Source organism: Ranitomeya imitator, chromosome 1 (genome assembly GCF_032444005.1).
Source record: "Ranitomeya imitator isolate aRanImi1 chromosome 1, aRanImi1.pri, whole genome shotgun sequence".
In the NCBI taxonomy this organism is placed as follows: Eukaryota; Metazoa; Chordata; class Amphibia; order Anura; family Dendrobatidae; genus Ranitomeya; species Ranitomeya imitator.
The window spans coordinates 68,984,647-69,010,401 of NC_091282.1; the positions used below are offsets into that span (position 1 = coordinate 68,984,647).

Below are 25,755 nucleotides of genomic sequence, written 5' to 3' on the forward strand. Positions count from 1 at the left end.
CCTCCACCTTTTCTGTCTTGCAGATGAACCGACCCATCCAGGTGAAGCCAGCCGACAGTGAAAGCAGAGGAGGTAGTAGTTGGCATTTCTCCAAGCATAATTGCTAAGTAGTCCTGTGATTGCCTTGTGGATTTTGTCATGCAGTGCGCTGATCAATTAGCAGCCCAATCACTGCCAGAGAAATTCGCTCTGCAGTGTGGCTTTCTTATTAAATCCCTCCTGTTTTTCTTTATTTTTGTTTATTTTTTTTATTTTATTTTTTTGGGCAAAGACAGGAGGTAGCCCGCGATTCCCTAGGAAATCGTTAATGGCCGGGTGAAGTAGTTGACTGTCAGATACCAACTTTTTTCAAAAAAGTCGAAAATGAATCTAAACTTTCCCTTTGCAGAGCGGTGAGGAAATCTTTGCTGTTTTGGGAAATGGTAGAGTAAATATGGAGATATGACAGGAGGTCTCATCCACCTTCCGATAACATTGATTCTTGTGAAAGCCATCTTCAAAAGTTTGGTAAGAAAACGACACAGTAGAGTTGGTGCGAATCGATTTGCGCGTGTCATTCCATCGGCTACGACGGTCTGTACACGTGGGACCACCGCCTGTTACCACTGTTCTTTGTTTTGATCGGTTGGCCTGGCATAGTGTCAAAGCGCAACGTTGAGGTCAGCCAATCAAAAAAAAGATCAGCAGATGCCGACAGGTAACAGCCGGCGCTCCCACTCCGGAGAGGTAGCCATAGACCACTGTCTTGGCACGGTGGAATGGGAAGTGTGAAAAATTAGCACCAAATTTACTCAAAAAAGAACTGTCAACTTTTTGATAAAGGAAGAGGCATGTTAAAATCCAACATGCCTGATCATTTCCCCCTCCAGACATTTGGATTTGGCTGGAATCTAAATGATGTGTTTGAATATCTTAACTCTGTTTTTTTTCTACTCTATATTCCAATAATTTTATTCAAATTTTATAAACGGTTGGAAGGCGAAAGGGCGGAGGTATGAGAAGGAAAGAAGGCTGATCTTTATTGGCTATGCCTAGGGAAGATGAAAGAAGGGAATAGAGGGGAGATAGGAGAATAATGACAATATTGTAATATATTATTAACCCATTATCTGCCAATGTCCTTTTTTTGGGACGCCTAATCTTTAGCTTCCATCAACTAAGATTTTATCATTTTTATAATGAGGTCCAATTTTTTGTGTCGTGTTTGTAAAGTGAATGTTTTCAAAATAGGAAATCGTGTCATTGTCATTTTTAAATGAATATTGGGATGCCGTTTTCTGAAAAATCCGTAGTTGTAAAAATTTTAATTTGGCAAGTAATGGGTTAACAGTGCTCCCAACATTAAATTAGGAACATACTTGTAGGGTGTAACATTTTTGTGAACTTAAATTTTAAATTAAATCGCAAAAACTTTACAGAGGAAAAAAATAAACTATTACGAAATAAAGATACAATTATTTATATAGAGATAATATATATATAATGTATTTTATTAGAGATAAAATATTAAGAATCGAACATAACAATATCAGTAACTTCTTCATTTTTTTATAGAGTTGTCATGGTATCATTATAAAATGAAAGGGTTTAGTAAGTAAGGACAAAATTACTAAGGGCATCAAGTCTTGACGGAATGGTCTATGTCTTTAGTAGTTCAAATACCTTAAAGGATATGTTTCATGAAGATATCAGCTGTCCATAAACCATATCTATAGAAAGTACGGTAGTTCCCCGCTCAGGACCCCTCTGGGTGCAGGATACATTATATTCCAGCATTATATTGAGTTGATCAAGTTAAATGGAATTATCTTGGCAAATTGAAAAAAATATCTATTTATTAAAAACAATTAAAATCTTATTGTAAAAGTTTCAGGAGGTTATAAGATTAAACTTAGCAGATGGTGGGGTTCATAGGAAGCTGCTAATATTCGTGAATTGGTGGTCATGTTGATCATTTTATCATAGCCATTTGTATAATTACAAATTGTGTTACTGTATCTTGTAGAGAAGAATGGAAACTTGTATTATTTTATGACCTTCAAAATTTATATTAAGTTCTCTGTAAAAAGGGAAATTGGCACATTGAAGACGTCTCCCTCACCAACACATGCAATATGTGAGTTAATCTTGACTCTTAACCTTTTACCCAGTATTTATCCAGTTTTCCAGTCCTTCAAGTTTAACTGTTTTTATACTTACAAACCTAAGTTAATAAAAGAAATAATTCAGAAACATTAGTAAATAACTGCACTTAAAGGGGTTCTTTTAAAATAAAAAAAATCAATAAAGAAAAGAAATGTCACTATAAGTAAGCTCTATTCCAAGATACCTTTAGTTAGCAAATCCTGCTCATTTTATCTAGGAAGGTAATCACTGTAAAAATTTACGTCTACCATCTTGTTACACTGACAGAAACCTATTCTATTATGTTAAAAGGACAGGTGCCTGTAAGCAAGTGCAGTAAAAGATCCACCCTACCTTCAGATGTAGGAAAATGTCTTCAAAATAGATATTCAGAACTAATACTGCAGATCCCCCCTACTCTGGAATGCTCTACCACAACATATCAGACTCTCGCCTACCATCGAAACCTTCAAAAAGAACCTGAAGACCCACCTCTTCCGACAAGCCTACAACCTGCAGTAACCACCGATTGACCAAACCACTGCACAGCCAGCTCTACCCTCACCTACTGTATCCTCACCCATCCCTTGTAGATTGTGAGCCCTCGCGGGCAGGATCCTCTCTCCTCCTGTACCAGTTGTGACTTGTATTGTTAAAGATTATTGTACTTGTTTTATTATGCATACCCCTCCTCACATGTAAAGCGCCATGGAATAAATGGCGCTATAATAATAAATAATAATAATAATAATAATACCAGGAGTGCTGAGGTAAAACGAGGCTGCTCACACTGCTGTCCATCCTTCTTATCTGATCTAACACTGGAGATACCAGGAGAACTGAGGTAAGAAGAGGCTGCTCACACTGCTGTACACCCTTTTTATCTGATCTAACACTGGAGATACCAGGGATGCTGAGGTAAGAAGAGGCTGCTCACACTGCTGTCCATCCTTTTTATATGATCTAATACTGGATATACTAGGCATGCTGAGGTAAGAAGAGGCTGATCACGCTGCTGTCCACCCTTTTTATCTGATCTAACACTGGAGATACCAGGAGAACTGAGGTAAGAAAAGGCTGCTCACACTGCTCTCCATCCTGTCTATCTGATTATAGTACTGGAGATACGAGGAGTACTCAAGTGAGAAGATGCTGCTCACACTGCTGTCCACCATGTCTATCTGATCTAATACTTGAGACACCAGGAGTGCTGAGGTGAGAAGATCCTGCTCACACTGCAGTCCACACTGTCTTTCCAAATGCTGATTGGCTGCTGTGACCTGGAGATAACATATACCACATACACTGTCAAATTATCTCCAGGTCACAGAAGCTGCACATCATTCAGAAAAACAGAGAGGGCAGAAGTCTGAACAGTCTCCTCTTACCTCCACACTCCTGGTGTATCCAGTATTAGATAGACATGGTAGACAGCAGTGTGAGCAGCCTGTTCTCATTTCAGCACTCCAGATATCTCCCATAGTAGATCAGATAGACAGGATAGACATCAGTGTGCGCGGCCCCTTCTTACCTTGGCATCCCTGGCATCTCCAGTATTAGATCAGATAGGCAGGGTGGACAACAGTGTGAGCAGCCTCTTCTTACTTCAGCACCCTGGTATCTCTAATATTAAATTAGATAAACAGGGTGGACAGTAGTGTGTGTGGCCTAGCCTTACCTCAGTACCCCTCGTGAGTCCAGTAATACATTATATATACAGGGTAGATAGCAGTGTGAACAACCTCTTTTTACCACAGTACCCCTGGTATCTCCTGCATTAGACCAGATAGGCAGGATAGACAGCAGTGTAAGCAGCCTCTTCTTACTTCAGCACCCATGCTATCTCCTGCATTAAATCAGATAAACAGGGTGGACAGCAGGGTGAGCAGCCTCTTCTTATCTCAGTACCCCTGGTTTTTCTAGTATTACGTGACAGCACGTGGTTTAGGTTATCTACAGGTTACAGCAGTGGAACTTCGTAATGCACATGCTTACAGGCATGTGTTGTATTACCATTCTACGTAATTTAAAAAGAACAGAACAGCACTAAAGGGGATGTTCAGTCTTAAACTATAAGACTGCAGTTTCCCTATGTGAGTGCAGACTTGTGAATCCTCACAGTATGAACTGTGCGCTGTGAGGCTTCTCGTTGCCCCTGCCGGGAATGGGCACATCGATGGTGTGGTAAGCTCACCGGCATCAGGGGCTTATCTACAGCATTCTGTAATGCTGTAGATAAGCCGCTGATGTTATCTGAAAGAGGAGAAAAAGAGGTTAGATTATACTCACCCAGGGGCGGTCCTGCTCCGATGGGTGTCTCAGGTCCGGAACAGCGCCTCCCATCTTCATTCCATGACGTCCTCTTCTGGTCTTCACGCCGCGGCTCCGGAGCAGGCATACTTTGTCTGCACTGTTGAGGGCAGAGCAAAGTACTGCAGTGCGCAGGTGCCGGAAAGGTCAGAGAGGCCCGGCGCCTGCGCACTGCAGTACTTTGCTCTGCCCTCAACAGGGCAGACAAAGTACGCCTGCGCCGGAGCCGCGGCATGAAGACCAGAAGAGGACGTCATGGAATGAAGATAGGAGGCACCGGAGCGGACCTGAGACACCCAATTGACCGGACCGCAGCGGGACTGCCCCTGGGTGAGTATAATCTAACCTCTTTTTCTCCTCTTTCAGGTTACATCGGGGGCTTATCTACAGCATTACAGAATGCTGTAGATAAGCCCCTGATGACGGTGAGCTTACCTCACCATCAATTTTGGGGGTGACAGGTTCCCATTAATACTCTTATATTGAGCGAGGCCACACCCATCTAGTCAAAGTGTGGCCGGGGTATGCATATTGTATACTTGTTCCCTTCATCAACACTGGAGAATCCTGACAGCATGCACCATGCATTCACAAGTCTGCAGTCACATAGAGTACAAACTTTCATGCCAAACCTGGACAACCCCTTTAACGTCAGTGCGGAATATATTTTCAATAAATATAAATAGGAATTCAGAAAATCAAACAATACCACATAATAAATGAAGACGTTCTTAAATACAGAGAGAGGAGATCAAAGAGCTGCCAACAATCCGACTTGTTGCGCTGCCACCAAGTGCAGCTTCGTTACCATTCTATGAAAGATTTCTGTTAATGAAACAAGATAGCAGTAATTATACTGCATGACGCTGATTTCCTCACTAAACAAAGTGAGTGTACTTTGCTGAATTAAGGTATTTAATTTGTTTACTTTTTATATAACTCTCAGAGAATCCTCCTAAAGCTGTTCTCATCTTAGTGACGCCGTAGACGATAGTCCACTCTTCGGAATCCACCTCTTTTAGCCAGAGTGCTCTATAGTAAAATCCAACTTTCATTTAGGATAAGGTACCTACTCTAGGACATGGTAAATAATTGGTCATACAGTTATATGAAAAAGTTTGGGCACCCCTATTAATCTTTAGCTTAATGTTTTATAAAAATTGTTTTAGATATCTAATAACTGTTGGACACAGTAATGTTTCTGCCTTGAAATGAGGTTTATTGTACTAACAGAAAATGTGCAATCTGCATTCAAACAAAATTTGACAGGTGCATAAGTATGGGCACCCCACCAGAAAAGTGACATTAATATTTAGTAGATCCTCTTTTTGCAAAAATAACAGCTTTTAGTTGCTTCCTGTAGCTTTTAATGAGTTCCTGGATCCTGGATGAAGGTATTTTTGACCATTCCTCTTTACAAAAAAATTCCAGTTCAGTTGATGGTCGCCGGGCATGGACAGCCCTCTTCAAATGATCCCACAGATGTTCAATGATATTCAGGTCTGGGGACTGGGATGGCCATTCTAGAACAGTGTAATTGTTCCTCTGCATGAATGCCTGAGATTTGGAGCGGTGTTTTGGATCATTGTATTGCTGAAAGATCCATCCCCTGCGTAACTTCAACTTTGTCACTGATTCATGAACATTATTGTCAAGAATCTGCTGATACTAAGAGGAATCCATGCGTCCCTCAACTTTAACAAGATTCCCGGTGCTGACATTGGCCACACAGCCCTAAAGCATGATGGAACCTGCACCAAATTTTACTGTGGGTAGCAAGTGTTTTTCTTGGAATGCTGGGTTTTTTGGCAAAACGCCTTTTTGTATGACCAAACAACTCAATATTGGTTTCATCAGTCCACAGGACCTTCTTCCAAAAAGAAATTGGCTTCTCCAAATGTGCTTTTGCATACCTCAGCCGACTGTTTGTGGCGTGCTTGCAGAAACGGCTTCTTTCGCATCACTCTCCCATACAGCTTCTCCTTGTGCAAAGTGCATTGTATAGTTGACCGATGCACAGTGACACCATCTGCAGCAAGTTGATGCTGCAGCTCTCGGGAGGTGGTCTGAGGATTGTCCTTGACTGATATCACCATTCTTCTTCTCTGCCTTTCTGATGTTTTTCTTGGCCTGCCACTTCTGGCCTTAACAAGAACTGTACCTGTGTTCTTCCATTTCCTTACTATGTTCCTCACAGTGGAAATTGACAGGTTAAATCTCTGAGACAGCTTTTTGTATCCTTCCCCTGAACAACTATGTTGAATAATCTTTGTTTTCAGATCATTAGACAGTTGTTTTGAGGAGCCCATGATGCCACTCTTCAGAGGAGATTCAAACAGGAGAACAACTTGCAAGCGGCCACTTTAAGTAGCTTTTCTCATGATTGCATACACCTGGCTATGAAGTTCAAAGCTCAATGAGGTTAGAAAACCAAAAAAAGTGCTTTAGTAAGTCAGTAAAAAGTAGGTAGGAGTATTTAAAACAAGAAAATGATAAGGGTGCCCATACTTATGCACCTGTCAAATTTTGTTTGAATGCAGATTGCACATTTTCTGTTAGTACAATAAACCTCATCTCAAGGCAGAAACATTACTGTGTCCGACAGTTATTAGATATCTGAAACTGAAATAGCTGTTGCAAAAAAAACAATTTTTATAAAACATTAAGCTTAAGATTAATAGGGGTGCCCAAACTTTTTCATATAACTGTATATTCTAATGAATGATGGTCATATGTGTTTCGAAGGGTCCACACAAGAAGAAAGCGCCTGCGCAGCCTGATAGACTTTATAATATTTTGGGTGGACTACTGGAGTGCAGCATCACAAGGCTGAACTTCCGGGGTTCAGTTTACAAAGCACATAGAAATGATATTCCAAAGGACTGCAGGAAAACTAAAAGTGGCACTCACCACCAAGAGCATATGCTCTTCATTTATTCGAGCGACAGCCGTTTCATGCTCTCTTGTGCCTCATCTGACTTACCCTTAAACTAGATGAAGGGCAAGAACACAAAATGATAGCTGCCTGCTTGTGCTTCACAAATTTTAACCTGTTGGCTTTTTGTTTCTTTTGGAAAAATAAAGAGAATTTTCATTGGTGGTGAGTGTCGCTTACAGTTTTAGAACTTTGAATTATGTTCTTAGAAAGGTGTTTTTCTGGTACTTTCATATTAATGACCTATCCTTGAGATTGGTGGAGGGCAACTCACTGCACCCCAGCTTATTGATGGTAATGCAGGAAGTGGCCCAGCACCAATCCTTATGTTGTGGTTATTAATGGTTTTGCAAGCCCTTTCCTGTTCACCTTCATGTTAAAGTCTCCAAGTAAGTTATAGTAACTTTGAAGCTCAGACTCTGAAGTGTTTAGAGCGCACTTGCGATGACTTCTTCGATTGAGTTTATAAAGGAATTCAATATTCTATGCTGCCAGGAAAAGAAAATATTAAAGCCGTTTAGGTGGTTTGAATTGCACGAGGGGCTTCTTGTACCCTCGTAAGAAATTAGAATAACCTAATTTATTATAGGGATCGACAATCCCTTCACCATCAAGTTTTCCTGTTGGTGACCCTTTAGCATCTACTATATGTTTGTGTGACCCTTATTGTTGACTTTCTTAACTTAGTGTAAAAAAACAAGAAAAAAATAAAATGAGCATAAACCCTATAGTACGTAAATAAGTGAATACTAGTGTTGGGCGATAAATTAATAGTAGTGTTGAGCGAAAGTGATCACTACTCAAATTTGCTTTGGGTGCTTGGGAATGCATCAAGTATCACGGGTACTCGAGCGACATGCTCAAGTCCCATGCGATTTTTGACTTTCTAACAACTGAGAAACATGCGGGGCCGGGACTCGAGCATGTCACTTGAGCTCCCGTGATACTCGGTGCGTACCGCAGCACCCGAAGCAAATTCATGTAGCGAGCACTTTCGCTCATCACTAGTTAATAGTAATAATACATGTAAATAATAGAGGGCACTTATTGATCAAAAAAGCATAAAAACCATTCCAGTCTCTAGTATTAAAACTTTACCTTGTGTCAGCCACCTTCAATGTGAAGTTGCAAAGCAAGACAGGAGCCCGATTGTTCAGCCACCTGTCCGTGGGAATAGGTAAATGCCTAGTTCCGAATGAGGGGCCACTTCTTGTCTTAGTGGTCAAAGATCTGGAAATTGACTAGACTCTACATGCTGGGATAACTTTATCCTATGTTCTGCTGTATGTCGATTACTGAACTATGAATGCTGAACACTATCTCCAGCTGGATCCTGCCTGCAGTCATTAGCTGACCTGAGATTGTGATCTAATCTCCAAGTGGCCGCTGACCCTTTGTCACCACATTATGCATCTTAGCAAACTTTCAACATGAATTCTGCAAAAAAAAGACTGGTCAGATAACACCAACAAGCATCCCCGAGCAGTGTTTATGTAAACCTGCTAGGACGCTTTCCTAAGATTTCCCAACTGAAGAATGTGCAAAACTTCTAGGCTTCTCAACTTGCTCCAAATAGGGTTCGAAAACTCATCTTCATCTTGGTGCAATCCATTCTCATGAACTGTTTGCAATCAACCCTTGAGTTGATCTAATTCACATCGCAAGCATTACACTCATATAGAATAAACATCTCCCAACAGAGTGTCACAAAGTCTTTCTTTTTTTGTTCTAATCTGGTAATTTCGCACCAAACCGCCATTTTTTGTTGAACAAAGAGCAAAGCCGATAAAAGACACGTTTGTGTCTCTCTAGATGTTTCAGTGGGTTGTCCTCCTCTAAAAGGTGGGTCCACCACATTACTCCTAAAAAGCTGCAATCAAGGTCCTGGAGGACCTAAAGGTTGCCCATCTTGTATAGTGTAGTACCCTTGAACAAGACATTCTTACAGATCAGTAAAATAAAACATGGGTTCACTCTAATGTTGTATTTAGGCCCCTTTCACATGTACGTGTGGCATTTGTTTTATTCATGGATAACACATGTAGCCATTATGACCTATGGTGATCTTCACATGTCCTTGTTTTCACATGGACCATGTGGCTGTGTGAACTATATGGCGACATGTCCGTATTTTTCCTAGCAGCACGAATGACAGGGCCAATACAAGTCTATGGGTCCGTGAAAAGCATGTGCAGCAAATGGATGGCATCGGTATGCCATCCATGTGCCATCTGTGTACTGTACGCGTTTAACATTACAAAGTATAGGAGAAGCTTTGTAATTTTATTCTTGGCATATGGATGGCACTCTGCGGATACACTGGTGGTACACTGAGGATACACTAATGGCACTCTGAGGGTACACTGCTGGTACACTGATGACACACTGATGGCACTCTGAGGATACACTCAGGGTACACTGAGGACACACTGATGGCACTCTGAGGATACACTCAGGGTACACTGAGGACACACTGATGGCACTCTGAGGATACACTCATGGTACACTGAGGATACACTGGCACACTGATGGCACTCTGAGGATATACTCATGGTACACTGAGGATACACTGATGGCACACTGAGGATACACTCATGGTACACTGATGACACTCTGAGGATACACTCATGGTTCACTGAGGATACACTGATGGCACACTGATGGCACTCTGAAGATATACTCATGGTACACTGAGGATACACTAATGGCACTCTGATGATACACAGATGGCACTCTGATGATACACTGATGACACAATGATTCAAAACACTGATGACACCACTACTGTTTTTTTTTTGTATTATATGGATGTGTGACGGGAACTTAGATGCATCCAACTAATATTTTAGGTAAAGGTCATTTGGATGCAAATATAGTTTTAGAAATTTCCAGCTATTCCTAAACCTATTTCTTGAAAATCGTCTATGCTTTTCAAGGGGTATGTCTCAACAAGTGACATTTTCTCCATCACATCAGCATGATTGGCCAAGGTTCAGTTGCAAAATTCCCAAAAATCAGATTTTATTAGAGGCAAAAGTTTTGAGTGGCTCCATATTTTGCAGTAGAAACATAGCTCTAGGTGGCTCACCCAAAAGAGGGCACCCACCCATAAATGGTTGCACACTGCCCGCCAGACAGAGGGAGAGCCGGACCTAGGTGGGGACTATGATTTGCCCATAATATACTCATCTGAACCTGGTTTTGTTGCTTTAAGTCAAGCTCTGGAGTCACGGAAAAGGTTAAAGCTGCCCATGTTACGGCCCCCGTGCACCGCATTGCAGGTAGTCATTGTGCTGCTGGCAGAATAAAGCTTCATTGCACAACACTGGTTAAATAATAACCAATCTGAAAATGAATGAGGTCTGTTTGCAGAACAAATGACCATACATGAAACACCGGGGCGAGATAATGTAGGTGCCTCAATCTGCTTCCCTCGTGTGCTCCCTGGGGACAGAGTTCTCGCCTTGCATTGAAGAGGGATGTACATTCAGCTTTATTTTGCCACATCAATTTCTCTCATACATCACCCCGCGTTGATACTTTGCCCCCAAACTGGATTATTCAGCTTTTTCTTTACTTCCTCGCAGTACCGGGCATGGCCAAATATCTCCCTATTAATTGCATATTCAATACTTAAACAGCAAAAATGATGCTGACTTGCAATATCACTGTACCATAAAGAAATAGATAGTCCACGCATTTACATAAAAAATAATAATGTGCTCAGAGCAGGCTGCGGCCGGGGAGGAGGAAGGGGGCGCGTTTTGGAAATTGATAGGAAGGTTTGCACTATTCTGCGGGGAGATGAAGATTTAAATGGATGCTGTTAATAGAGGTCCTTAAAGGTTCCCGTATCATCCAGTGACATTACAGAAGGAGGCACATGGCTGCCCGCAGTGCTAATATTTAGCTAGAATTTTCTTCTACTTCAGTCAATATAATGATTATATTTTGCAGGAGGTGATGAACAGGATAAGCTGGTGCAATTGAGTCCTAGGAATGGGGGATTCTGAGGGTCATAACTTTTTAGGGGTTGAAGACTGGACATGGGCAAAATTAGAAAGTTTACATTAGCCCTAGTAGCCCCTTTCTTTCTCCAACTCCCGTGTACGAGACAAAGGAGATGTGGTTCCTGAGCATACTACCGATGTGGACTAATACAATGTTTAAAGATAATAAATGATTTGAAGCACCAACCTATCTAATAAAAACTTCCAAAAAAACTTTTCAGAAATCTTCCAAAACTTTCCTGTTCTATCTCTTGGTGTAGTCCAATTAGTTGCATCAAGTAGCAAACATGTCGCGGCTTACCAAGGTACTCAGGATCCTCGGTGCCCCTTAAAATAGCGGCTGTGTAGTCAATCTGAAGGTCTCAAAGTACACCCTATGTGGCAAATTTAAAGGGATTGAATAAAAGTAATAAACAGAAATTTACTCAACTTCCAGGGTCACCGCAGGTCCAGCACTGGAGGCAGTTAAAATGTTCTGCTACAAAAATGAAGACAAATATTTAGTGTGAACACACATTAAGGGGATTTTCTTTCCCTTTTCGAGGATCAGTCAAATGAATAAACCTTCATAAAATGAAGAAATTTGTGTTACTTACAAATTTGAACTCCATCTGGCTAAAGAGTCAAATGACTGATGGATGGAAGATCATGATCTATGGTGGGAGGTTGTGTTGGCCACTGAGCACAAAATCCTACAGTCAATCAGTGGCTGCAGTGGTCAGGTGACTGAATAGTTTCTCGGAGTGGTGAGGTTCAGAGGGATAAGCAACACTCTTTTTTGGCTAAAGAGTCAAGTGACTGATGGATGGTAGATTATGACTTTTGGTGAGAGGTTGTTCTGTCCACTGATCACCTAACTCTACAGCCAATCAGTGGCTGCTGTGGTCAGGTGTCTGAACAGTCTGAGCAACATTGTCGAAGTGGCAAGGTTCGGATGGATAAGCAACACTTTTTATTTACTAAAGAGTCAAGTGACTGATAGATGGAAGATCACGATTTTTGGTGGGACGTTGTACTGTCCACTGATCACAAAATCCTACAGCCAATCAGTGGCTGCAGTGGTCAGGTGACTGAATAGTTTCTCAGAGTGGCGAGGTTTGGAGAGATTACCAACACTCTTTTTTGGCTAAACAGTCAAATGACTGATGGATGGTAGATCATGACTTTTGGTGAGAGGTTGTCCTTTCCACTGATTACCTAACTCTACAGCCAATCAGTGGCTGCTATGGGCAGGTGACTGGTTTGAGAAGCATTGTCAAAGTGGTTAGGTTCGGAGGGAAAAGCAACCCTCTTATTTGGCTAAAGAGTCAAGTGACTGATGGATGGAAGATCACGATTTTTGGTGGGAGGTTGTACTGTCCACTGATCACAAAATACTACAGCCAATCAGTGGCTGCAGTGGTCAGGTGACTGAATAGTTTCTCGGAGTGGCGAGGATTGGAGGATTACCAACACTCTTTTTTGGCTAAAGAGTCAAGTGACTGATGGATGGTAGATCATGACTTTTGGTGAGAGGTTGTTTTGTCCACTGATCACCTAACTCTGCAACCAATCAGTGGCTGCTGTGGTCAGGTAACTGAATGGTTTGAGCAGCATTGTCGAAGTGGCGAGGTTCGGAGGGATAAGCAACACTCTTTTTTGACTAAAGAGTCAAGTGACTGATGGATTTTTTTAAGTTGCAATGTTTATAGATGGAAGGTAGTAAATTCAGCCTTAACAAAGAGCTGATGGAAAGCACACAGATGAGAGAGGGTAAGCAATCCGCCTTGTAAATTGTCCCCTCCGTTCTCTGACTAGAGCGGAAGCAACTGCGCAGAAGACAAAGTGTATTGTGCTGTCATTTTATGTGGCCATCTGCATAGGTGTCAGGGATTTACTGTGATCATTATCTAAGAGCCACACTTCCAAAGTGCTTACTTTACATTGACTTGGATAATGCTTCATAAGTTTCCTCCTTTAGATTACTAGGAATATAGAGGAGTCGATTGATTTCAGCTGCGAAGTACACTAAGCAGAAAATCACTACTGAATGTGCTTACATTGTATTTTTTTCTGCCATAAAAGATGAGTTTTAAGTGAAAACTACTCCGTGTAATTTAACCCTTTGTTGCACCGAGGACTGGGAATTGTGTGTTGCGAGCTGTTTTCTGGGGTGCATCACAAACAAAGGGTTAAATGCGGATAATATAAAGGCATCATTTTCCATTTTGCTGTGGCATTCGTTATTATTTGCTATCTTTCATGTCTGCACAGCGTTAGAGCAAATGATAAAGCCATCATTTTCTAAACGGCAGTTTATATTGAAGGTGCTTGCCTCGAAAATGAGCTAGCTGCATTTTATAATGAGACTTGTAATAGGACTGCTGTACACTTTAACCCCATCTGCACCAGGGACATAACTAGTAATTGTAGGACCTTATAGCCAAAACTAGAATAGAACTCCATTATGCAATGTAGGGGCTGGCATTGGGGGGGATCATCTTGGCAATTGCCCAGGGACCCGACTCTTATAGGGGCCCGGAGTGTTTATAGTAGAATGTACGATCCTAGTTAATGATAAACTTACCTGGAGCAGCCAGTGCCAGGCAGCAGCTGCCAAGGCAAACAGGATCATGGGGTGCATTAAAAGAGGTCTGGATACACATGATGAGAGCATTATACTGCCTCTGTACAAATCCCTAGTTAGACCGCACATGGAGTACTGTGTCCAGTTTTGGGCACCGGTGCTCAGGAAGGATATAATGGAACTAGAGAGAGTACAAAGGAGGGCAACAAAATTAATAAAGGGGATGGGAGAACTACAATACCCAGATAGATTAGCGAAATTAGGATTATTTAGTCTAGAAAAAAGACGACTGAGGGGCGATCTAATAACCATGTATAAGTATATAAGGGGACAATACAAATATCTCGCTGAGGATCTGTTTATACCAAGGAAGGTGACGGGCACAAGGGGGCATTCTTTGCGTCTGGAGGAGAGAAGGTTTTTCCACCAACATAGAAGAGGATTCTTTACTGTTAGGGCAGTGAGAATCTGGAATTGCTTGCCTGAGGAGGTGGTGATGGCGAACTCAGTCGAGGGGTTCAAGAGAGGCCTGGATGTCTTCCTGGAGCAGAACAATATTGTATCATACAATTATTAGGTTCTGTAGAAGGACGTAGATCTGGGTATTTATTATGATGGAATATAGGCTGAACTGGATGGACAAATGTCTTTTTTCGGCCTTACTAACTATGTTACTATGTAACTATGTTACTATGTTACTATGTTACATTGATAATAACAGTTCGGCATTATCAGTTTCCAATGTTGAAAGTGCTGCAAGACCATTGATCACATCACAGTAGGGTCGATTGAGCTCGTTTGGCGGCAACCTAAGTGTTTGTGTGTGATGGTGCAATATGTCAGCATTTGGAGCCCTACTTTAAACTTTTGTCCAGGGCTCATTTTTGTCTAAAATCAGTCCTGCCCAATAGTTCAAGAAATGGAATGGTAATAATTAGTGATGAACTAGTATACTCGTTGCTTGGGTTTCCCTGAGCACGTTCGGGTGGCGTGCTCGGAGACTTAGTTTTCCTCGCCGCAGCTGCATGATTTGCAGCTGCTTGACAGGCTGAATACATGTGGGAATTCCCTAACAAACAGGCATCCCCCACATGTATTCAGGCTGGCTAGCAGCCGTAAATCATGCAGCTGAAGCAATGAAAATTAAATCTCCGAGCACAAAGAAATACTCGGAGACCACCCAAGCGTGCACTGGGAAACCCGAGTAACGAGTGCACTCGCTCATCACTAGTAATAATCATTGGGGTCCCTTCTTTTTTTTTTGCTATACCTTATTTTCTTGTATTATTGTCTTTTATCCATTTTCTTTTTTATTTCTCCACTCGCAATCCTCAAATCTTTGGATCGTTTTCCAGCTTGAGCTGCTGGAACCCCATAATATCCCCTTCATTAATTTTTACAATGTACTATGACTTTTGGAGAACATTACGTTACCATCTTTGACATTTATGACATATCAACATGGAATGCTAAATATGTCCATCTCCACCACTCCACCGAAACTGCCCTAACCAAAATTACCAATGACTTACTTCCTGCCAATGCTAAAACACAATTTTCTGTGCTCCTCCTTCTAGACCTGTCCTCTGCCTTCGACACAGTCGATCACTCCCTCCTACTGCAAATGCTCTCTTCCCTTGGTCAAAGCCTTTGCCCTCTCCTGGATTTCCTCATGTCTCCAACTGTACATTTAGTGTACCCCACTCCGACACTACCTCCTCATCCCGCCCTCTCTCGGTTGGTGTCCCTCAAAGCTCTGTTCTGGGACCTTTATTCTTCTCAATCTATAACTTTCACCTGGCACAACTCATAAAGTCCCATGGCTTCCACTATCATCTATTTGCTGATGATACTCAGATCTACCTTTCTGGCCCAGTCATCACCTCTTTTCTATCCAAAATCCTTGAGTGTCTATCGGCCATATCCTCCTCCTCCTCACGCTTCCTAATGCTCAATGTAGACAAAACTGAACTCATCATCTTTCCTCCATCTCAGCAAACTCCTTTACGTGATCTTTCTATTACAATAAATGATATCACACTTCCCCCTGTAGCACAAGTCTGCTGCCTCGAAGTACTCTTCACTCTGCCTGTCCTTTGTCCTTCAAACCGCACGTGCAAACTCTTGCCACCCCCTGCCGCCTAAAATCAAAAATATTTCCAGAATTTGTCACTTCCTCAACCCTGAATCTACTACAATGATAGTGCATGTCCTCATCATCTCACACATTGACCCCCGCAATATCCTCCTCTGTGGCCTCCCTGCTAACACTCTCACACCTCTCCAATCCATTCTTAACTCTGCTGCATGACTAATAGATCTCTCGCCTAGCTATTCATCCTCTTTTCCCCTCTGTAAATCACCTAATTGGCATCCAATGCCCCAATATATCAAGTTCAAACTATTAACATTGACCTAGAAAGCCTTCCATGGTCTGTCTCCTCCATATATCTCCAAACTAATCTCTCGTTACCTTCCAACATGTAATCTCTGGTCCTCTCAAGACCTTCTTCTCTCCTCCACACTTATTTGTTCCTCACCTAAAAACCTCAAAGAATTCTGCTGAGCATTCCCCATACTCTGGAATTCTGTACCCCAGCACATCCCACTATCAGCCAGTTTCAGAACTTTCAGACGGAACTTGAAAATGCATCTTTTCAACCAAGCTTACAGCCAGCAATAACCCTGATGCCACCTCACTACCACTGGAGCTGCCACAACCCCCCAACCTACTATCTCCTCCCTATAATCTGGTAGACTGTAATCCCACAAGGCCCTCTCCCCTCTGTACCAGTATTTCATTGTTAGTTTGTTCACTGTAATTTATATTTGTATTAGTATGTAATCCCTTATCATGCACAGAACCATGGAATCAATGGAACTCTATAAATAAATAATAATAATAGATGTTGGTCCCACCTTTGGAACCTGCCTCTGGCCCCATCATGCTGTTGAGAATATAGAGAATTATTTTTTTTTATTTGACAAGTATTACGGTATATATTATTTATTTATTATGCTTTGCTTATGCAATGGGTTCATTGCAGCCATTTGGTAAATTCAAAAAAGTTCATTTTTTCTCATTAATGTGCACTCTACACTCCATCTTAACTGAAAAAAAGCAGAAATATTGAAATTTTTGAAAATGTATTAAAAAAGAAAAACTGAAATATCACATGGTCATAAGTATTCAGCCCCTTTGCTCAGCATTGAGTAGAAGCACCTTTTGAGCTAGTACAGCCATGAGTCTTCTTGGGAATGATGCAACAAGTTTTTCACAGCTGGATTTGGGGACCTCTGACATTCTTCCTTGCAGATCCTCTCCAGTTCCGTCAGGTTGGATGGTGAACGTTGGTGGACAGCCATTTTCTCTCCAGAGATGCTCAGTTGGGTTTAAGTCAGGGCTCTGGCTGGGCCAGTCAAGAATGCTCACAGAGTTGTTCTGAAGCCGCTCCTTTGCTATTTTAGCTGTGTGCTTAGGGTCATTGTCTAGTTGGAAGGTGAACCTTCGGCCAAGTCTGAGGTCCAGAGCACTCTGGAAGAGGTTTTCATCCAGGATATCTCTGTACTTGGCTGCATTAATGCTTCCTTCAATGACAACCAGTCGTCCTGTCCCTGCAGCTGAAAAACACCCCCATAGCATGATGCTGCTACCACCATGTTTCACGGTTGGGATGGTATTGGGCAGGTGATGAGCAGTGCCTGGTTTTCTCCACACATACCTCTTAGAATTATCACCAAAAAGGTCTATCTTTGTCTCATGAGTCCAGAGAATCTTATTTCTCATAGTCTGGGAGTCCTTCATGTGTTTTTTAGCAAACTCTATGCGGGCTTTCATATTTACTATGGCTGAAATAGAATGACAATACAGTCTTGATCTAAAAACTTTAGCTTCATGTGGTCAATATTCATCTTGCATAGTTCTCAAAAGTCTTTCCCATGTATGACTTAAAAAGTTAATTCTTTTTTTATTCCAAGGATAGGTTTTTCTTTCAAAAGAAGCCAAGGAAAATCACAACCTAGAACACTGTTCCCCATCTCCAGTCCTCAAGTCAAGACCCAACAACAGATCACGTTTTCAGGATTTCCTTAGTATTTCCCAGTTGATAATTCCATCATCTGTGCAATGCTGCTGAAATCCTGAAAACATGATCAGTTGGTGGCTCCTGAGGTCTAGAGTTATGGAACAGTGACATAGACCATCCTGATCGTTACATATGAGGATTCTATTACATTTTGACCTGTTCTCTTAGCTTTCTCCCAAGCTTGTTCAAGGCTCCCTGTGATCTTCAAAAAAATATTCCTTACCTCGTTTATTCACACCAATTTTTTACATATTTGACACTAATTAGAAATAGTCTACATAAAATTAGAATTGATGTTTGTGGTGCATTTTAAGACTTGGACAAACGTTGATTGTTCCTTATAATATCGTATATGGCCTCATTAAAGTGGCTTTGAAAAGAAATACTGTTGATCTAATTGCATAAATTCATCTGACTTTTGTTAACTACAGGACTCTTGCCCTTGATGTGATAATTAATTTCTTTTGACTGACATAGAAGGCCATACTCTCTGTTGAGGAGAGCAGAAGCTTATTGTCACCTTTTCCTTTATATAGTCATCACTTCTAGTGAATAACCAGACATAAAGTGTAATAAATTGCCGGGATACTGTTTTTTTTTAATTATTTATGCAACATTATTAAAATTAATTTACCATAATACTGATTTTTCACATTTTATCACTTTAAACCATTCATAAATGTTACTTGTAATACCTTTATTAACCACATGGTGTGCTGTTAGGTTATACTTGGACATTAGAAGTTTATTACCCCTAGTGGCAAAAATCATGTAGCGCAGCAGTTCAAATTTTCTTGTCGGGGTCAAACTTATAAGCAATTTTACTTTTTAACAGAAGATCATTCCTCTTTAAGGTTCCTTTTAAATTATTTCAATGCTATACAGATAGCTAATTGATATCGCTTTCTAAGATATAAAGCCTTTTTATTTCCAGTCTTTAAATATCTCACGCGAACACGTTCAATTCTACGTTTCAAACAAAACAGGTTTGTCCTTTTAAGTGCATTTCCTTTGATTACAGAACACTACGGGAAAAAAAAAAAAAGACAGGAAGCAAGACACAATAATACGGTTTGCGATAATCCAATATCACTCCAATAAACTGCGGCACCGAGAAAGTAATTTAAGATTTTCATTTATCAAATTACCAAACAATGACTTTCCTTTGCAAAGGGTGACATTTCAGGCTGGTGGTTTAAAGTTAGTAAATCTATTTTCCAATCACTTGAGAATTAATATCCCTCTCACTCTTTCCGAATAGCATGGAAATTACTCTCGCTCTCAAAGCAGCCGTCAGAGGCGCGGAAATCAGAATCAATTTTATAGTGTAGTGGTCCCTTAAAACCAGATGGAATTTTACTCTGCATGTATAAGATCGCTGGTAAACACACATCGCAAAACATGGTAATTCAAGGACCGGTGCGATGTCCTGGGGGCTAATCAACTCTGACACAAAGTCATTAAAGCTTCTCAAAGTTTACCTGCCTTAAAAATACACTCCAGGAAACAGTGAGGAGCTCCGTAATAATGGGCCGTATATATGTTGGAAGGTGGTTTGTCGGGTTAACTCATACTGAGATCTTCACCGATTGGCAGAACAGAGAATGTTCAAAAAATGGAGCTGAAGGTCAAACGACCAATCACCGTTCCATTCATTCTCTATGGGGCTGCCAGAAAAAATGGAATACTAGCCAGCAGCATAGGGAATGGATGGATCAGCAGTCCAGGTAATAACTTGCAGATTGGTCTATGTCCACGCACTGTGACCTGTACCGATTGTCAGGACAAAGAATTTTTACAATATGGAGTAGAAGGCCAAACGACCAATTACCGTTCCGTTCATTCTCTATGGGGCATGGGAAAAATCGAAGACTTGGCAGCTGCATAGGGAATGGATGGATCAGCAGTCCAGGTGATAACTTGCCGATTGGTCTATGTCCAAGCACTGTGACCTGCACCGATTGTCAGAACAAAGAATTTTTACAAAATGGAGGGGAAGGTCAAACGACCAATTACCGTTCCGTTCATTCTCTATGGGGTGCGGGAAAAATCAAAGACTTGGCAGCTGCATAGGGAATTGATGGTACAGCAGTCCAGGTGATAACTCAGTGTATGTCCAAGTATTGGGATCTGCACTGATTGGCTGAACAGAGAATTTTTACAAAATGGAGCGGAAGGTCAAACGACTGATTGCCGTTCCATTCATTCTCTATGGGGCTGCCAGAAAAAATAAAACACTTGGCAGCCACATAGGGAGTAGATGGTACAGCAGTCCAGGTGATAACTTGCCGATTGGTGTTTGTTCAAGCACTAGGATCTGCACTGATTGGCAGAACAGAGAATTTTTACAAAATGGAGCGGAAGGTCAAATGACCGATTACCATTCCGTTCATTCTCTATGGGGCTGCCAGAAAAAAATCAAACCCTTGGCAGCTGCATAGGGAATGGATGGTACAGCAGTCCAAGGTGATAACTTGCCGATCGGTGTATGTCCAAGTATTGGGATCTGCACTGATTGGCTGAACAGAGAATTTTTACAAAATGGAGCGGAAGGTCAAACAACCCAATGCCATTCCATTCTTTCTCTATAGGGCTTCCGGAATAGATGGTACAGCAGTCAAGGTAATAACTCGCTGATCGGTGTATGTCCAAGCACTGTGACCTGCACCGATTGGCAGAACAGAGAATTTTTACAAAATGTAGTAGAAGGTCAAACAACCCGATTGCCGCTCCATTCATACTGTATGGAGCTGCCAGAAAGAAACATTGATTAAATGGAGGAGTGGTCAAACAAGCGCACTGCCACTACTTAATACTTCTGCTGATTGATGCAGGTTCCAGCAGTCGGACCTCTACCGATCAACACTATTTTGACAATAGGTGAGGACTTCTTTCCATCTAGTACATTTTTTACCTATCCTATTTTTTTATATTGTTAAGGTCTTTTAAATGCCTGCCGATCAGTGGGGTCCGGGGGCTTGATTACCCTATCTGGTAATGAAAAGACCCCTGAGAAGTACATAGCTCAGGAGGTGGGAGCACACGGTTTTTGCGTTAGCTACTGCACAGAGTAGAGTACAGATTAAATAAAATGTCATAGGCTTTTGATTGTACCCCATACTCCATTCTGCGTGCACTCTGAAGTGGGAGGTGCGTGCTCCCGCCTCCTTAGTTGTGTACTTCTTATAGGTCTTTTATAAGTGTTTTATAAGTGTTCAGTGTGGGTCTCAGGACCCGAATTTCCACCAATCTGCATGCAGTTAAATTTAAAAAAAAAAAAATATGTCAAAAAGTGTAGTTACTCTTTATAAGAAAGCGTCATGCACAAACAAGATTTTGCTCAACGTAACACCTTGTGTTTGGGAGTGGAATTGCTAAGCAAGCCTAATTTAGGAAATCCTAGCTAATAATTATCTTATGGATCCAACCTATTTTGCAAATTAGAAAGTGATCAACCAAATTAGGCAATTTTATATCTGTTTTCATCCAAAATGAAAACTTAGTGAATTTCTAACGTGGGAACAGTTGTTCGTTCATCACTTGGTTTGGGGATAACAGACTCTTCTACTTTGTTTGAAATGTTGTCATCCAGTCTTGGACAAAGAACTGATATTTTTTTTACTTTATAACCTGTAGAACTGACACCATCTTCTCTAGCAGGCGGCGATGTTTCATGTACCCTGCGGCACTGACTATTTTTCTGGAAATGCCTTCAGCACAAATTCATTCTTAACTAAGATGCCTTAAAACTTTTCAAGCCAGCTCTGACAAAGCCTTTGGCGCCGATGACTTTTACTCTGTGCCTCTGAGCCTGTCTAAACCTTTGAGCTTTTGTATCCAGATACCAGACTTTTCATAAACTGCAGCCAAGATGAACATTTTCTTCTTGAGCTGAAATTATTATTAAACAAAAAAATGTAAATTTAATTCAAGTATTAAAGTAACAACACAGACACTACTTACTAATATACATTTGGACACACATTTCTCCTGATTAATATCTTAAAATAAATTTGTTCTCCTTTATTAGATACAACTCTTCAAATCTGCTGCAGAGATAAAATTTCATATTACAAATTGCTGTTGGTTGCAGCCACCACTAGAGGGAGCAACATACGAAAATTGTGTAACTGAATATAACAGGCAATGTAATTATGAAGGGTATGAATATTTCTGCTTTCAGTAATTAATAGTGTTGAGCGATACCGTCCAATACTTGAAAGTATCGGTATCGGATAGTATCGGCCGATACCCGAAAAATATCGGATATCGCCGATACCGATATCCGATACCAATACAAGTCAATGGGACATCAAGTATCGGAAGGCATTCTCATGGTTCCCAGGGTCTGAAGGAGAGGAAACTCTCCTTCAGGCCCTGGGATCCATAGGGATGTGTAAAATAAAGAATTAAAATAAAAAATATTGATATATTCACCTCTCCGGCGGCCCCTGGACATCACGCTGGTAACCGGCCGGCTTCTTTGTTTAAAATGAGCGCCTTCAGGACCTGCGAATGACGTCACGGCTTCTGATTGGTCGCGTGCCGCCCATGTGACCGGCACGCAACCAATCAGAAGCCGCGACGTCATTCGCAGGTCCTTAATTCCTAGAATTAGGAGTTTTGTGAATGAGAATGATGTCGCGGCTTCTGATTGGTCGCGTGCCGGTCACATGGACGGCACGCGACCAATCAGAAGCCGCGACGTCATTCGCAGGTCCTGAAGGCGCTCATTTTAAACAAAGAAGCCGGCCGGTTACCAGCGTGATGTCCAGGGGCCGCCGGAGAGGTGAATATATCAATATTTTTTATTTTAATTCTTTATTTTACACATCCCTATTGATCCGATACCGATACCCGATACCACAAAAGTATCGGATCTCGGTATCGGAATTCCGATACCGCAAGTATCGGCCGATACCCGATACTTGCGGTATCAGAATGCTCAACACTAGTAATTAACAGTTTAGTAAATATTTACAGCACCATGAACAAAGAATTGTACCTCTGATTTCCATCATGAAATTAAGAAGTTAGAGCATTTTTGTACTAGTCCTGGCATGCTGTGCCCCAACCACAGGTGGCAGTATTATAGTAGTTATATTCTTGTGCATAGGAGCAGTATTATAGTAGTTATATTCTTCTACATAGGAGCAGTATTATAGTAGTTATATTCTTCTACATAGGAGCAGTATTATAGTAGTTATATTCTTGTGCATAGGGGCAGTATTATAGTTATATTCTTGTACATAGGAGCAGTGTTATAGTAGTTATATTCTTGTACATAGGGTGCAGTATTATAGTAGTTATATTCTTGTACATAGGAGCAGTATTATAGTAGTTATATTCTTGTACATGGGGGCAGTATTATAGTAGCTATATTCTTGTACATAGGAGCAGTATTATAGTAGTTATATTCTTGTACATAGGGGCAGTATTATAGTAGTTATATTCTTGTACATAGGAGCAGTATTATAGTAGTTATATTCTTGTACATAGGGGCAGTATTATAGTAGTTATATTCTTGTACATAGGAGCAGTATTATAGTAGTTATATTCTTGTACATGGGGGCAGTATTATAGTAGCTATATTCTTGTACATAGGAGCAGTATTATAGTAGTTATATTCTTGTACATAGGGGCAGTATTATAGTAGTTATATTCTTGTACATAGGAGCAGTATTATAGTAGTTATATTCTTGTACATAGGAGCAGTATTATAGTAGTTATATTCTTGTACATAGGGGCAGTATTATAGTAGTTATATTCTTGTACATAGGAGCAGTATTATAGTAGTTATATTCTTGTACATAGGGGGAAGTATTATAGTAGTTATATTCTTGTACATAGGAGCAGTAATATAGTAGATATATTCTTGTACATAGGGGACAGTATTATAGTAGTTATATTCTTGTACATAGGAGCAGTACTATAGTAGTTATATTCTTGTAAATAGGAGCAGTATTATAGTAGTTATATTCTTGTACATAGGAGCAGTATTATAGTAGTTATATTCTTGTACATAGGGGTCAGTTTTATAGTAGTTATATTCTTGTACATAGGAGCAGTATTATAGTAGATATATTCTTGTACATAGGAGCAGTATTATAGTAGTTATATTCTTGTACATAGGGGTCAGTTTTATAGTAGTTATATTTTTGTACATAGGGGCAGTATTATAGTAGTTATATTCTTGTACATAGGGGACAGTATTATAGTAGTTATATTCTTGTACATAGGAGCAGTATTATAGTAGTTATATTCTTGTACATAGGAGCAGTATTATAGTAGATATATTCTTGTACATAGGAGCAGAATTATAATAGTTATAGTCTTGTGCATAGCAGCAGTATTATAGTAGTTATATTCTTGTACATAGGAGCAGTATTATAGTAGTTATATTCTTGTACATAGGGGTCAGTTTTATAGTAGTTATATTCTAGTACATAGGAGCAGTATTATAGTAGATATATTCTTGTACATAGGAGGCAGTATTATAGTCGTTATATTCTTGTACATAGGGGGAAGTATTATAGTAGTTATATTCTTGTACATAGGGGACAGTATTATAGTAGTTATATTCTTCTACATAGGAGCAGTATTATAGTAGTTATACTCTTGTACATAGGAGCAGTATTATAGTAGATATATTCTTGTACATAGGAGCAGAATTGTAATAGTTATAGTCTTGTGCATAACAGCAGTATTATAGTAGTTATATTCTTGTACATAGGAGCAGTATTATAGTAGTTATATTCTTGTACATAAGGGTCAGTTTTATAGTAGTTATATTCTTGTACATAGGAGCAGTATTATAGTAGATATATTCTTGTACATAGAAGCAGTATTATATTAGCTATATTCTTGTACATAGGGGGAAGTATTATAGTAGTTATATTCTTGTACATAGGGGACAGTATTATAGTAGTTATATTCTTGTACATAGGAGCAGTATTATAGTAGTTATATTCTTGTACATAGGAGCAGTATTATAGTAGATATATTCTTGTACATAGGAGCAGAATTATAATAGTTATAGTCTTGTGCATAACAGCAGTATTATAGTAGTTATATTCTTGTACATAGGAGCAGTATTATAGTAGTTATATTGTTGTACATAGGGGTCAGTTTTGTAGTAGTTATATTTTTGTACATAGGAGCAGTATTATTGTAGATATATTCTTGTACATAGGAGCAGTATTATAGTAGTTATATTCTTGTACATAGGGGTCAGTTTTATAGTAGTTATATTTTTGTGCATAGGATCAGTATTATAGTAGTTATATTCTTGTACATTGGGGGCAGTATTATAGTTGTTATATTCTTGTACATAGGAGCAGTATTATAGTAGTTCTATTCTTGTACATAGGAGCAGTATTATAGTAGTTATATTTTCGTACATAGGGAGCAGTATTATAGTAGTTATATTCTTGTACATAGGAGCAGTATAATAATAGTTATAGTCTTGTGCATAGGAGCAGTATTATAGTAGTTATATTCTTCTACATAGGGGCAGTATTATAGTAGTTATATTCTTGTACATAGGGGCAGTATTATAATAGTTATAGTCTTGTGCATAGGAGCAGTATTATAGTAGTTATATTCTTGTACATAGGGGGCAGTATTATAGTAGTTATATTCTTGTACATAGGAGCAGTATTATAGTAGTTATATTCTTGTACATAGGGAGCAGTATTATAATAGTTATAGTCTTGTACATAGGAG

At 40.2% G+C, this 25,755-nt stretch overlaps 1 protein-coding gene across 16 annotated transcripts in view; it reads left to right on the forward strand.

Moving 5' to 3' along the window:
- CELF4 (CUGBP Elav-like family member 4) overlaps positions 1–25,755 on the forward strand; it is a 1,519,496-nt gene that overhangs the window by 913,994 nt on the left and 579,747 nt on the right. For all 16 annotated transcript variants that reach the window (XM_069747380.1, XM_069747390.1, XM_069747370.1 and 13 more), the window contains exon 3: positions 24–72. In XM_069747380.1, the coding sequence (XP_069603481.1) occupies positions 24–72 (49 nt within the window). The remainder of the gene's footprint in view (positions 1–23; positions 73–25,755) is intronic.